The 17,028-nt window shown below is 35.1% G+C and overlaps 1 protein-coding gene across 1 annotated transcript in view; it reads right to left on the bottom strand.

Annotated features, from left to right (window-relative positions):
* LOC149202700 (isoaspartyl peptidase/L-asparaginase 1-like) overlaps window positions 1–2,446 on the bottom strand; it is a 99,593-nt gene extending 97,147 nt beyond the window's left edge. The window contains exon 1 of the mRNA XM_089403211.1: window positions 2,179–2,446. Coding sequence (XP_089259337.1) covers window positions 2,179–2,340 — 162 coding nt within the window. The 5' untranslated portion in view covers window positions 2,341–2,446. The remainder of the gene's footprint in view (window positions 1–2,178) is intronic.
* Between the last annotated feature and the right edge of the window lie 14,582 nt (window positions 2,447–17,028).

Genomic DNA, 17,028 nt, shown 5'->3' with positions numbered 1-17,028 from the left:
CAAGGCACATAGAAAGGGATTATTGAGCCTTTACTTCTTCAGGGCACATAGAAAGGGATTATTGAGCATTTACTATTCACTCTTTACCTTTTTCTACAATTTTTGCTATATATTTTAGAGGTGAATGATTTGAAAAGTGAGTCAGCCCATAGTTGTAAAATTAAAAAAATGATTTCATCAAAAGGAGTTAATATCTTTTTTTTTTGGTTGATAAGTGGGTGAATCCTGAAAATCACTCTTACCCTGTAGCTGAGAGGCCACGACTCAGAGGCATTTAAGCCGTCAAAGTCACCAGGGGATCGCACCCAACCTGAGCCGCACCAGTGGAAACCTAGCTGGATTTTTTTGGTATTTACGAGACTAGAACCGGTGACCTTTTGCTTATGGAGTGCCTTAACGGCACGCTGCTTCACCGACTGTTCTAAATCTCTTTGATATCAAAAGGAGTTAATATCTAAGATGGGTATATGAATGAAATGAAATGATATTTTAAGGTCCACGAGGCTAAAAATAGTCTACGAGACTATTAGTTCCCTGTTTTTCGTTTTTTGCAATTCAATCCTTTTCCAATTCAAATTGAAGATGCGCTGGCCCAATCTTCCAACAATCCCATCGTTGAAAAGAAAATGCCAAGAAACTGATGCTAACATGTTCTCATAACTTTCTCTGATGTTTTTCAATGCATTACATTCCAAAATGAAATGTTTTTCCGATTCCACTGCCCCAAACGTGCGAAATGTACACACCCGTTCTTCCCAAGCTTCTTTAGGCCTTTTCCACCATCTTATTTCATACCGAAGTTGATGCGAGTCGATCCTTAATTGAGCAATAAGAACTTTTGCCATCCACGGAATGCTAGCTCCAATGAACTCTTTTTGTTGTAGCTCACACGTAGGGTTGAATTTCTCAATGTAGTACTTCTTCTTTCTACCCAACTCTTTTCCCCATACCCTTTTACGAAACTTCTCCATAACAAAATTCTTTAGCTCCTTGCTATTTGTGAGACACGCATTGAGGTAAATATAGAAAGGGATTAAAAGGAATTAAAGGAGAAATTACTCTCACTCTTTACCTCATTCTACTAGTTTGTTACCTCTTTTTGTTGGTTTGTTAGATGTTTTACGAAACTTCTCCATAACAAAATTCTTTAGCTCCTTATTATATGTAAGAAAAACATTAAGGTAGATACGAAAAAAGATCAAAAAAAATTAAAGAAAAAATTACTCTCATTTTTTACCTCATTCTACTAATTTGTTACCTCTTTCTACTAGTTTATTAAATGTTTTGATGTAAATTATTTGAAAAAAAATTAATCACTATATAAAAGAAATGAGATATTTTATATATTAAAATGTGACGTATATCCATCACAAATAAAAATTACAGTCTTGAGAGAAAAACAAAACAAAAAAGCATCCTTCCATTATTTTGTAAAAAATAAGTATCCTCGAAATATATATAGATAATAAATTCACATGTATCTCTATTATGGAGGAAGTCTCCTTAAAATATATATAAATAATAAATTCACATGTATCTCTATTGTGGAGTAAGTCCTTATTTAACATTGAGAAAAGCTCAATATTTAACATTGAAAAAGCCTACTAACACCTCCTGAAGCGCGCAAAAACCATAGGGCCCATCTCCATGGGTACACAGCCAATGGAATCATTCGGTGGACGATTGAGAGTAGCTGACATCGCTCTGGGCGAATTGAAAACGTGACCACAAGTGGACAATAACGTTGCGCGCCAACTTATTGTTGACTCTGAGGGAAACGATCTGGCGACCACCAGTTCGCAATCAGGTTATGTAAATGGACTGAACGTGACCTCGTGACCTCGTCCTGACAATTACCACCTACATAGCTACCACACCATACCAAGCCCTTGCCACTTCCTTTCCTTCGATAATCAGTAATCGATGTCTTTACGGATTTGATGGCGAACAAATGTTTCCAAAACTAGGAAAGAAATCAGAAGGCAGAAACAAAGAAAACATGAATCTGGTTGGGTTTGATCTAGTAGTAGCCAATTTTAGATCCTCGGGGCATTCCTCTATGAATTTTACCTGAAAAATCTCCGAAGCAACACATCCTAGGTATTTCAATGCCCTTCCGGCCAAAGTTGGGAGGTAAAGATTGAAAATAAGTGACATGATTTAGGAAGAAGTACTGACCACAATCTCGGCGACATCGAGAGCTGATCGAGACTCTCGGAGAGCAGCAACTCCAATCTGAAGACAGTGGCGAATCCCGGCTTCGGCTCTTTCACTGCGCTCCGACGTTACTGTGCGAGCAATATCCCCTGCTCCTCCATGCAAGGCAATTGCCCACCCCATTCTCCTCTGCCTCTCGCCTTCCCTTCACTCGCGCACCTTCCCTTAAAACGTTTTATGCATTTTTAAAGACACGGATTCCTTTTCGATTCTCGAACGAATCCCATCATTTAAGATTCCAATTTGCCAGTTAGATGTCCTATTCTTGTCTAATATTAATAAATAAGTAAATATCCTTCTAAGATTCCCAATAGTATGTCTGGTTCTTGTGTGATATTCTTATTTATCCACACTTCCATAAAACAACAAAAACCTCAACTATAATATTGATTATCATTAGCGCTGAAGGCATGTTGAGCTTTTGGCAAGTTCATGCTCAAGGAGGGAGAGATGCTTACTATCCTCTAGAACATAGAACATTGAATGCTCTCTATATTTTGTTGGTGTGGACTATCAAGGATGCAAAGGTGTTGTGTGAAAGGACTTTGATATGTTATTTCAATAGTAACAAACTTCGCTCACAAATATAGTTCCATGGATAGAATCTTCATAATTAAAGGGCATGCTGAAAGGTTTTTTTATTTAAAAATATAATAAATATTAATATTGTGTTGAAGGAGAATCTTAGCTTTATTAATCAATCAATGGGTTAGTTTTTATATTTTGAAATGAGCAATTAATGAGCTAGTTTTAATGTTTTGAAATTAACACTTCAATTCAAATTTAGTTAAGGAAAAAATATTCTTTATGTTAATTTCATTCTTAAGCATATTGTTTCATTTTCATAATGAAAAGTTCTTAAGAATAATGGGAGATAATTTGGGTTTTTTCCATTTCCCTTAAACCCCAAATGGAAGGAATATCTTAGTTTGAAATTCTATCAATAAAGACATATTAGAAAATATTATATTAGAATAACAAGGATAAGAATGGACCTATTTTATAGACCATAAGAACTTATCTTTTTCAATCTCAATTATGCCATGAGCAATGACATATTCTCAAGGAGTGTCTTCTAAAATCAAATGCATATAAGAAACAAAAGAAGAGTAAGATGGCATCAAAGTCTATGTCTTTTGTGGATGTGTTAGCGTCACAAACATGGTTAGTATTGAAATCCATTTTCATAGGCAAGGAAGTCAAGAAATTGTTCGTGGTGGATTTGCGTATAGTGAATGGGAAAACAAGTGATGATAAAGCCATGGAAATGGTGGCAGTAGCAAATGCCTCCCCACATTGATTTGACCTTCTTATCCCAAGCATTTGTTCTCCAAAGATTGATGTCCTAGTGGAGATTTCACAAACAATCATGGATGTGAGCTCTTTTTTTATATTTCCTTTCCTTTCTAATTATGAAACCATGCTCCCAAAACTCCTTATTCGAAGCATATCTCTGTATCTTCGAAAGCAAGCAATAAGCACTCCACAATGATGTACACTTCAAGCTATAAAACAATATATATATCATTGTATGTGAATGTATTGTGTATCTAGTGACATACATATCATTACATATCCCAGAGTGTACGTCACTAATAGGTGCACAAGCTTCACCATGTTTAAAAGCTTCATTGTGGTAGTGGGACTACAGCTATAGTCACTGCTAATATGGGGAATGAGGCTTGGACTTCTTCAGCTCCTTTTTCTCTCATCGGCCTAATCTCATCCTATTTGGGCTCTAATGGAGATCCATGCACGTCACCAAATTTCAAAGTTAAGAAATGTAATAGAGGCAAGTCATCAAAGGTTTCTTTGCAGGCCTTGGCACCCTTGAGATCCCAAAACAATAGTGCAAGGAGACAAGGAAGATAAATATATTTGATGGGTCTCAATCAAACAATTTTTCATGATGTCATATGATACATGTATGTGCTTTCTTATCATGCTCTGAAGCTTGATTGAAGATCTTTACTATGAGGTCTCTGAGTTTCTTTTAGTGTCTCTCCTAAGGGTTTTTTTTTTAATTTTTTCTTCTCTAACCTTAAGCTTTGCATGCTAGCATTTTTTTCTTATGGCAAAAAATATTGAGAATTTTTATATTAACTTTTTGTAAAGTGTTATGTTTTTTGATTCCCTAACTGAAGTGATAAGGACGAGCCCATCAAAAGACGCACTTTAATTATTTGTGGAAGAATAACACAGACTACTTAGACTGGCATTTGGTTACATGGAAACAACTATTTAAGCCAAAAGGCTTGGGTGGTTGGGGATTAAAGGATTTAGTTGTCTTAGAAAATGCTTTAGCTACTAGGTCTATATGGTTATCTATATCATGGGATAGCTTGTGGAGATGCATTCTTGTTAATAAATATATTTACCTAAACTCCATACATGATTAGATCGTATAGAGACATAAGTCCACATATAATGTTTCAAACCAATGGCATGCTCTAACACTTGGATTCCTTATCATAAGTAGATTTTTGGCATGGAAGGTGGGTAAGGGTGGGTGTAGATGCCATAGAGGGTCGCAGTGAATAAATTCTCTTTTCAAATTGCCTTGTTACTCAACTTCAAGAATTTGCACATTATAGAATTAATGGATTTAGTGATCTAGATCGAAACTCTATATGGAGATAAGGATGGTTGACAATGGGGGATTTCGACTTGGAGGCAAATTGGCGGCAGGAATGGTCTCAATTTGTTAGTGAATTCAGCAAGATGTATATTCGTCTTTCCAATACAAAGGACAAACTAGTATGGAACTATGAAAAGTCGGTTGGAGTTAGAGATGCTACATAGCCAAATTGGGTTATAAATCCTTATTGAGTGATGAATTTCATGAGTCCAAGAAATGGTTTAAAAAATTGTGATGAAAGGTGAAATAGTGAGGAAGGTTTTTATTTGGAAGAGAGTTCAAGAAGATGTTTTAGCACCAGTGTATCCCATATGTACCCCAATTTATTCGAAGGATATTAATATCATATTCTGAAGTATTCATATGACACGTATCCACCCAATCTATAACCTCCCACCTACCCTTGGAGTTCCCAACAGTATTCAAAATGCAATCCGCTGCACTCGATTGATGTTACTCATGTGAAAAAATAAGATGAAAGAAATGTTCATTTTTTTATTGTTGTTTCCATTTATGTTGTCAACATGGTAAGATATTGAGCAAGTGATTAAGGTGTCTTAACTCTAGAAAAAGGATATTGCATTAGCTTGTTTTCACAAGTACTTCAAGAATCAAACATTAAAAGATATCCAATCTCTTTGTATATTGGTAGCTTGGGGGATTTGGCTTGCTTGAAATGCAGGTATATTTGATGGTAAGTGCCTCCTTCATTTAAAGTGCTTCAACAATCTTTGGCTCTAATTTTAAGCTAAAGACAAAATTCAAGATGAAAAAAGGATAGGTAATTAGGGAGGTTTAGAACAATACTTATATGGGGTGGGGTCTTTTGGATGGTGAGCGGTAGGGGTTGAACAAGAATTGTGGCATTGGTTTTGTCGTTCATCTATTTGACCATCATTACTTCACTAGTAAGGCTAATTTGGGAGATAGAACAAACAATCAAGACGAAATCCAAGCTCTTCTTGCCCTTCTTAAATGTGTCATGAGTAGAGACGTTCATGAACTACAAGTCTTTAGGGATTCCAAGTTAACTATTTCTTGGATGGATAATGGAACTCAACTGAGTAATTTCTACTTAGTGATCATTGTCCAAAGCTCGAAATGTTTATCCAGTATATTTCAACAAATGGCCTTTACACATAAAGTAGAGAATTAAATTATTTTGTGGATTCACATCCGAAACGACCTTATTTATGCCTAAAAATGTGCTAGCTTTGAAAGAACATGAAGAAGGGGAGGTGATCTCCCATGAGGATTGCTTATTTTCTGAGATGTAGTTACATATGTTCTGTGATTATTGATGTAATCAGAGTATTGAGTAAATTTGGTATGACTATTTTGTTTATGATACTAAAAATATATGCATTCAAGGCTAGTTTCTCTTTGTCTTATTAGCATGAAAAGTGTTGGTTTTGGAATGTGTCATGGCATCTAAAGTTTGTAACTTTGTTTTCTCTATAAATAATAATAATAAATAAATCTTTCTTGGAAAAAATGCACCATAACATCAAGCATAATTAACTATAGTTTAATGCTCACTTATATAACATATTAATAATTGGTAATAGTGGTGCCACTTTGAACAAATGGTGACATTATGTCTCATAATAAGCTTTGGTCTTTATATTTATAAGAATATACAAAATTTTATAGTCTTGTGATGAGAATTGTTGATCAAATTCAACAAAACACAATTTTTTTTTTGTTTTTTTTTGCAAGAAAAAATATATGGGAAATCAAAAGATACATTCCCACATTTATAAATGGCATCCCTGCTAAATCCAATGACATAAACAGTACACCTCTTCCATAAGTATTTGAATTTAGCACCCACAAGCTAACCTTCAAATTACAAAAAATACAATATTACATAATGAAGCATCAATTCATTAAATAAATAAACCAAACATGTAGATAAACTATATTAAATTGTTGGGCCCTGAGGTTTATAAAATCCCATGCTTGTGTGTAAATTCTTATATAGGCCAAATTGGTAGATCAATTAAAGCTTGGTTGAAGGAACATATAGCGGGTATTACTCATAATCAATTTTCAAAATATGCCCTTTCTCAACATTCTTATAAATATTGACACCTTATATGCTTTAACCAAGCAAAAATCCTTGCCCATGCTCCTTTCTATTCCACCCAAATCATTTGTGAAGCCCTCAAAATTAAAAAACACCCAAATAAATTTAATCGTGAAGATGGCTGCAAGTAATCTAATCATTGAAGCCTCTCATTCAAAGTCTTAATCATTGATCTTCCCTTCATATCTCTCTTTATTTTATAATTATTTTCTTCATTGATTCTAACCTCTGCCCCCTCTTACAGCTTTGATGTTTTCTCAACCTTGATTTCCTTGCATTTGGTTACCCACAATCGCTCAATCTCTTCATGTTTTATTTCGCCCCCTTTCTCCTCATCCCCGCCCCAATCCCTTAATCTCTTCACCTTCATATTTTATCCCCCAACTCCCCATCTCTTCTCATAATTGTTTTAGATTAAATCTCTTCTAATTTCTTTATTTGGACAATTTCCTATATTATCCTTGTTATTTTAATGTTCTACAACCATCTTCCTTTTTTTCGTTTTTTTTTTTCATATATATTAACATAATAATTGTATATATTATCTATTCTTGAATAAAATTCCCCTAATCCCTCCTTTCCATATCAAATTCCCCCTCCCACTTTTTAATTTTCTATAATTAATTTTCTTTTTAATCATTATTAATTATTTAATCTAACCAATTAATCCATTATAATTTATTAATTAATTAATTTTAATAAGAAATTTGAGGAGAACATAGTGCACAAAAATTCCACACAAACACTATTTGTATATTGCATTCAAAGCCAAATTACATGCCACATAAATAATGCTCATGAGATCCAACAGAATCCAAATAAAGAGAATATTGTTGAGAAAATATCTCAACAAAATTCAAACAACCAATAAATCAATCCTACCTATATATTATTGTAAGCATTATTCCAAGTCCCCCCTTTAATGCCTACATTACATCATTACAAATATTGTTACAAGAATCATAAATTACATATAGTCACATTTGTCTACCTGGTCTTTATCAACACTCATATCCACTCTGGAATCTCGCAAACACCGCTCCTTCTTCACCACCTTATCTTTGAGCTATCACTTCAACTCCATTTAAAACATAAATGCATTTGACCATCTTTGACAAACTTTGTATAATTGACTCTTCTCGATCTCCTGAAGGACAATATCAATACTAAACCACCCTATGGACAAACTCCCATCTATAAAAATGCAGTGAACTACACTTTTGATAGTCGTATAGGTAAGTTCTCTTGGTATTGAGTGTATCTAGCAGTCAATTGTGCAACTTACCTTTCTACACACATGGATCTCATAACATAATATGCAATTGATGCTCTTGAAGCCTGAAGAACGACAAAACCCATCAGCATATAACAAACTCACATAATTAAATTAGCAATATGTACTCTCGGCACCGAAGAACGTCGAGAACCACTAATCTAATTATACTACTCTTTTCATTTAATTGGTTCATCACTTTTTACAAACATAATGAAAACTAATTAAATCTTACAACAACAAATTCATGAAAGTATTCACTATCATCTTAGCAAATATCGAGTCAATCTTCATCTTGGAGTTTCTCTACTTTACAAAGTTGAATTGTTAGAGACGCCAATTCTAACAAGCTCACATTCCCAGACTTGATATGTTTATTATATCAACTCAAAAAGCAAAATAAGGGCTTTCATGAACAATGTCGACAATAAACCTGTGATCAAGATTTACCTGAATCAACACTGGAACCCACTATTGCATCTCCTCCTCTCTTGATTTGTCGGTTCAATGTTATTGTCGATAGTATTAGTTGGGAATGACTGCCCATCAAAGCAAGCATGTTGTTAAACACAACCATGGTGAAGACCGAATATGAAAGATAAACATTAGATTGTCTTTACTATTCACAATATGTTCATTTATAATACATTCTACATGACTGTTGGATTAATCTTCCAACATCTCTTAGACTCCTTTGACTGTTTAACTCCCACAACATAACCCTTAGAGGATTAGGTGTCCAACATCCCCCCCCTAATCCGAAGGGGTATGTATGAGTCCAAGAAGAGAGTTGTAATACAAAATGTGCAAAAATGCATGGCAACACTGGGCTAAATGTTCTCTCCAAAATGTTGGTATAAAGGGGGTGGTTTAAGGATGACCATCAACACTGGAATGCTTAGTGCAATTCTCGGAACTCTTCCAAGTGTGGCATGAAGCTGAGGTATTCTGTTATAGGAAGTGTTCCTAATGTTTTGAATGGGGGAACCTTCAACCTTGAAAGGGAGGTCTTACCCCACATAAAAAGGGAGAACCTCAACTTGAAAAGGGAGGTCTCAACTTGTGATGGTTTAAGGATGACCACCAACTTTGGAATGCTTAAGGTATTTCCTGGAACTCTTCCAAAACTAGCAAGAAGTTGAAGTCTTATGTTAGAGGAAGTGTCCCCAATTCTTTGAAGAGATGTCTCAACCCCGCATAGATGGTTTAACGTTGATCATCAACCGAAGGCATGCTGAGGGGCATCTTTGTCTCTGGCTACAACTCTAAATCGGGTATGGCAGGTTGCGGCTCAAGCTCGCTTTATGTGGCTTTGAAGCTTGTAGATGACTATCACTTGCCCCCCTGTCAGATACAAAGTGAGATGATGGAGAAAACTCAACTGCAAGACTGTTCAATACTCTAGAACAAGTTTTGACATATGGCTGAAGTATCTTCTTGGTTGTTGATGCCCATTGCCAAGAAGCGATCCATCCAAGATGACTCTTTGTTCTTGCTGGAGACTTGTTTTTGAAGCATTTGTTTGAAGAATGAGTGGTTTTATGATAGTGCTCACATGGATGAAGATCAAAATAGTGATCTTTCATATGGCCAACTCGGTCATAGTGTTGGCATTTAACAACTTTTGGCTGTGAATGTGGAAGAGTAAAATCTAGAACAGGTGAATGTGAACTGTCATGAAGAAACCCAACACTTTGAAATTGAATGGGCTTGGAATAGTCTAGAATATGAAAGGAAACCTCCTTGTCATATCCAAGACCTATTTTGTGCTTGTTATGGACAAGCTCTTCCCAAGGCCTGATGACCGACTTGGGAAGTGCAGGTTGAATTTTTGCATCTTCATGTAACTTTGCTCCTTCATTGGGCATTGAATCTGAATGAAATTCAACATTATTGACTTGTTGTTTATGGGAGTCTGTTTCAATGTTCTGAACAGAAACAGGTTCAGAATGATGACTACACTTATGTAACTCATCTTGCTATAGCTGTGATTCAAGCTGCAAAAAATCAATTTTTTCTTGTGCATGTTGTAAACAGGTCCAAATTTCTGAGAGAGAGCCTTTGCTAATTTGGAATGTGTCATCAACAGTAGATTGTATCAGAGTTTTCAAGAACTCTAGTACTTCACCAATTCAATCCATTTCATAATAATGTCACTGCCAAAAAAATTGATTGGCATACAACTTTGTCTTCAAAATAAATCTTCAACTAAAAATGTAAGCTCTCAATATACTTTCATACACCATATGACATATGGCCATAAAAAAAGTGTCGATCCCACATACCATATTACATACTACTTTCATGTCATACCATACATACCTATGGCATGTTCATCACATATAACACATGGTATTCACATTATATGCCATATAAAAGGGCCAACGTACTCATGGTTTATGGTCTTCAAAACACATCACTTAACATATGAACCTAATTACATGTATATGAGCCAAAGTTCAAATTTAATATGTATGAATATATATTAAAAAAGCTCCCAATATATATGAATCCACCATTATATATACCATACGACCTCTCTTTTTTTCTTTTTTTAAGAAAGAGCTCAACCGAATTTCTCCCTACGGACTTCAACGCATCATTCAACATAGGTTTAAACTGCTCAACAAAATTCCATGACTTTCACCACAGTCCACACATGGTAATTGAGGCTTAAGATAAGAATTTATAATCAGGGGTCTCAGCATATAATGAGCAGCACATACACATGAAAGGACACAGGGAATAGATCAATGCATCAATGCTCGGAGTCAACATACATACCAAGATTGCTTTAACTCATTTCTTTGGGCTTCGACTTAGATATAAAGACCATGAACCAAATACATTAGCAATCACAATACAAAAGTGAACACCACACCAATTCAATGGTCGAAGCAACCGACCCCCCCTGAAATCCCCTTCACACGAATTTCTGAGCTAGGGTCGGTATTATGTAGCAACAAGATGATGATGTTGAGGTTTATGAATCCCCCCTTTGAGAGAAAGACATAGAGGCACCGCGAGCCCGATGGAAGATTTCTACCCCTGGAATCAACCCCTGAAAATACCTACCAGGGCCTCATGAAGCACTGCACATCCTTGCTAAAGACGTTAATGAATCACAAATATGGCTATGTTTTTAACGAGCTCGTCGATCCTGTGGCCCTGGGGTTCCCACTATTTCACTGTTAATACCTTGCCCATGGATTTGGGCACCATCCAAGCACTGTGAGTTGAACAATAGAGCAGAGCCAATGTATGGGAGGGTTGGTCCTGCAGTGGTATGGAGTGATGAACCAGAAGGCCAGGAGGTGGAAGGGTCGAAGTCTCCACGCAACGTAGAACCAGTAGTATTGTTTACACACACTCATAGTCTCTACGCCAACACAGAACTCAAGTAAAGTTCACTAGGTAGGCACGAACCCATAGTTCACATCAACATTCAGTCGTTCATGGAGGCACAACAATATGCACAGTTCAACGCATGACAATATTGCATTAAATAAAAATAACGCAGACACAAAGGATAAGGAAAAGAACAAAGGGACAAAATATGGCAGAGAAATCTGATTGGAGTTACACTATAGAAAACTAATTTGGGACCTATGCTCTGATATCATGTTAAACACAACCATGGTGAAGATTGAATATGAATGATAAGCATTAGATTGCCTTTACTATTCACAAGATGTTCATTTATAATATAGTGTACATGATTGTTGGATTCATCTTCCAATGTCTCTTGGACTCCTTTGACTGTTTAACTTCCACACCATAACCGTTAAAGGATTAGGTGTCCAACACATGCAAGGAACCATTACCAGCTAGATATATAAAGTTTTGTAGAGACACTATCTTGAGGATTTTTGCTCTCCCTCGTACCATCTATGGATCTCTGTAGGTCCTTCTGCGTTGGATTATAGTCCATGCCTCTACCCATAGGTCACTCAGTGAACATTGGAGAGAATTTTTTGTCAAAGGTTTCAGTAATCTCTTTGATTTGATTTGCTTCTGGGTTTCACGAAATTTCTCACCTCCACAAGTCGAGCTTTCCGTCCTAGATCTCCATGCCTTTGATTTATTACCCAAAATGCATAGTGAAACTGCAAATGGAACAAAAAATAACTTAGCTCATATATTCATGGATCGCCTCCCTCTCTTCATGCAAGAACAATCGACACAAAAAACCAAAATGTTTGATGGCCAATATTGATGCTAACTTCATGGATCTGACTATTATAATGAAGAAACTAAATGTTTGATGACCTCTTGTTATTTGATCCTCAAAGGTCAAACAGGTGCAGTGCCATCGACCTGTATAAATGGATGACAAGTTTGCATCCCAATAATTATAAAAAATCTAAGTTCTATCAATTTGTCGCCTGTTCAATGGTTCACGCCGCCACTTTGTCCTAGACAATCAATGATTCCTACTTTGTGGTGTATTTTACACACTTGCTCTCAAGGATATCTCGAGGACAACATGCTATGGTAGCAATTTAATAGATGCTCCACGTGGGGTTGATCTCTTCCACAGGAAACCAAATACTAAAAGAAATGCTCATATGATCTTCGTTGGTGGCTCTTATCTTATGCAAAGACTCATTATGGTCGTTCACACACAAAGCTATCCATCCTAACTCACTAACCTATTGATGACTAACCTATATACAGAGTAACAATTAATTCTTCAGATTTCTTCAATATTTTTGGGTCGTCTTTTAAGGGAGTCAAGCCCATATAGGCTCTAATACCAAATAAGAAATTTGAGGAGAACACGGTGCACAGAAATTCACACAAAAATTATACATTATATTCAAAGCAAAATTACAATCCACATAAATAGTGCTCATGAGATCCAACATATTCCAAACAAAGAGAATATTGTTGAGAAAATATCTCAATAAAACTCAAACAACCAATGAACCAATCCTACCTATATACTATTGTAAGCATTATTCCAAGTATTTTTAATTTGACGGATAATAATTTATTTTCTCCAATTTGGGCGTAGCACAGATGGTGACAAGTTGTTCTGTTTTTTTTGCAAGAAAAAATATACATGAAATCAAAAGATATATTTCCACATTTATAAATGGCATCCTTGCTAAATCTAATGACTTAAAAAAGTACACTTATTCTGTAAGGATTTGAACTTAGCACCCACAAGCTAACCTTTAAATAACAAAAAATACAATATTACATAATGAAGCATCAATTCATTAAATTAATAAATCGAATATGTAGATAAACTATATTAAATTGTTGGGCCCTGATACTTATAAAATCCTATGCTCGTGTGTCAATTCTTATACAGGCCAAATTGGTAGATCAGTGAAAGCCTGACTAAAGGAACATATAGTCGATACTACTCATAATCGTATTGCAAAAGCTTCCCTTGTTGAGGACTTCTATAAATCTAAGCACCTTACATGCTTTAACCAATCAAAAATCCTTGCCACGCTCCCTTCTATTTCACCCAAATAAATTGTGTATCCTTAAAAATAAAAAGACACCCAAATAACTTTAATCATCAAGATGGCTACAAGTTAAACCAATTACGGAAACCTCTCATTCAAAGCCTTAATCATTGATCTTCCCTTCCTATCCCTCTTTATTTGTTAAATAATTTCTTAATTGATTCTACCTTCCTCCCCCCACCCCAACTCTTATAACTTTGATGTTTTTTCAACCTTGTTTTCCTTGCATTTGGTTATCTTGTTTCATTTTTATACTTAAACCCCCCCCCCCCCCCCCCCCAATAATCTGCTAATCTTTTCAACCTCATATTTTATTTCCCCCCACAACTTTTATCTTTTCTCAACATTTTTTTCCTCGAATTTAGTTATATTGTTTCATTTTTATACTTATTTGATTATACATTCTTATGACTTCCCACTCCTACATTACTCAAAGGTCTTGTGTTATCTATTGGATCAAAAGCATAATTCTACTACTTTTTAGGGAAAACGAAAGAACTTTTAGATGTAGTTGTGATGTCCAAAAAATATCTTGTTTTGATTCCATGGTTATGACCATTATTTAGCTTTAAAATAAAAATTTGATTTTGCTTTACATGTGTTGATCATGGCACTATTCATTCTTGGCATTTTGGTCTTTGATTTACAACATAAAATCTTTTCTTTCTCTGGATGTAGTGAAAAAATTGATTTTCAATCATTAAAAGTGAGTGATTGGAATCATGAAGGGGCTTTTGACCTCTTTTACAGCCAGCCATAGATAAGATCCATCCCTGATTCATGACATCTTGAGGAGCTTTATCAGTGGTATAAAGGTACCTAAACCTTGTGTATGTTTGATTTATCATTTTTCTAGAGATCTAAATTTGTTTCAGTATTGTATGAATATTTTGTTATGAAACTAGTGAGGATAGAATCATGATGATAAACTTTATAATAATTATATTTTATTTTTAAAAAAGTTATTTTATTAACAAGGTCCACAACTACGAGTCAGGTTCATTTACTGAATAGCAACATTACAAAATATATAGCCACTAAATTGCTTGACCTATTCAGTTTTTTTGTATATTCTATTTTGTTTTTCAAAGATATATTTGTTTGTCTTACTATAAGCCTTATGACAACATTTTAATAGATTGCAGCAAGTATATGGTATTTAAGAAATTGTATTAAAGCTACTAGTCCCAATATTTCCTACCATCTGTTGTCTGTTTTTCACCTTAAAACTTGTTGCTTCTATTGACCACTTTTGTTGCTATCTAAAAGGTACAAAAGCAATGAAGAGAGGAATATATATATATATATATATCTGAAAAATCCTTGGGGAACTCTTAAGGGCAACTGGATTTAATGCAACAGACTGACAACATGTATGCCTAACTCCAAAGGACATAGGTGGATTTGACCTCATCTTTGACCTTGTAGACATAGTTATCCACTAGTAGCATTCAACTGTTTATTCAACAAACATAGTTATGCTTGTATTTGCCCGGGCATGAACTAATATCATTTTTGGAGTTGAGAACTGGTGAGAACAAGATAATTTTTGGAGATGAGAACTGGTGAGAACAAGTTGTTGCCATATACACAAGTATATAAGCAACAATTTTACACAAGTATTTCCAAGTATAAGGAAATTTGGATCCCTAAAGCTACACTTTATGAGTTTTGGGATTCAAGTATTATTTACCCGTTTTCAAGAGGAACGCAATATTTTTTTTTTCTCAGAAAAAAATAAATAAAAATAAAATAAATAATAAAATAAAATATAGGTATCACATGCAAAGGATGTCGCTTTACCTATATGCCTCAACAAGAATATCAGCAAAGTATGTTTCCACAAGCAATTTGGTCCTACTACTTTTAAGAAAGAATAAGATTTAGAGAAAGCATTCAGGTGGGGAGCCTTGAGGTCCATTATAAGCGAGGGTTCATCAAACTATATCCATGTTGTTCCAGCGTCCTTCAACTCACCTAAGACCTCCCTAAATTAACCACAACACAAAGGAAATATTTTTTGTCAGATTGTGCCATTATTTATAATATAAAATTCAGGAATATGTGATTCAAGGAGGCCTTTCCATGAAAACTTACTTGTAGACCGTCAAAATCGAATCAATTAGAGAAAGAAGGTCAAATGTTTTAATATCTCAATACCAGTCGGCACTCCAAAAACCAAACATTAATTGTCCATTAAAAAAATGCTACAATCTCACACAGTTCACCATCTTGAACTTTCATGCCAGAGAAAGCAAACAAACAATATCAATCCCCAGTCCCCTTTGTTTCACAATGAAACCAATTGCCAATCAGTTAGTTTACACAGTCAAATAAACCAACCTTACAAACATTTTCCAGTCAAAATCCAAATGGTATAACTCCAAAACAAAACAAGGCATGTTTCAATAGATTATGTACAAATACAAATACAAGAATTTGGCCAAGTTTTCAAAGAGATTTATAAGCACATCAGAGATATTGCTATGCCAAAACATGTATTTCATGTTCATGTATGTCAAGTTGTTGATTGACATGCCAGAAAAGAAAATACCAAAGGTTACTCCATCCCTTAAATGTGAGTTTATCTTGAGTATATTAATGTCTCAATTATTTTAGTTTATGTTTAGTAAGGATATTTTGTTTCAAAGCCAAATGTGAAACTGTGTTAATTGAATCCTCATGTTGTCGATAATTGCAGGCTTGGTGTTAAATCATTGGTGCTTGAGCAAGTAGATTCCCTAAAGAACAGATGGAACTTCTTTGACTCTTTTCAAGAATGGATGGCGGGTGCTGGATGTTCTGGGAGTGGCCGAGGACCTTTGAAAAGAGTACAAGGAAATACTTGGGTGTGTTTCTGGATTAAAAAAAGAAAATAAATCATGTCTTCGAGTTGAATAACTTTAACAGTGATCTTTACTTGGATGTTCTTGTAACTTGTGCAGATGAATCTCCTATACAGATATTTGAATGGAGTCATTAAATGAGATGCTCAAAATTGACAGCTCAGTTTTTCCTTTAGGTTTGGTTTTCATAGTCTGTAAATAGTGTAGGGAAAGGTACGATAATGAGATATTCATAAACAATACTAATCCCAACCTGTCACAATCAGGATAGCTAAGAAGGTAGCAAGCATAAACCTTATAATTGTCAAATTGGGGCTGAAAAGAGTATTGGAATTGCTAAGGCCTTCTATCAGAGCTTGTGCCACAACAAAGCTGCAATGAAATAGAAGTTATGGGAAGCACTCCATCGAAACAAACTAATCTCAATCAGGAAAGCATAATCTATATATTATTCAATTATGCATCTATGATGTAACTATCTT

Source organism: Pinus tabuliformis, chromosome 2_1 (genome assembly GCF_031772625.1).
Source record: "Pinus tabuliformis cultivar Carrire ecotype Pingquan chromosome 2_1, CPIR1, whole genome shotgun sequence".
NCBI lineage: Eukaryota > Viridiplantae > Streptophyta > Pinopsida > Pinales > Pinaceae > Pinus > Pinus tabuliformis.
Note: the sequence above shows the minus strand (reverse complement) of the source record. Positions and strands in the feature narration are given on the sequence as shown.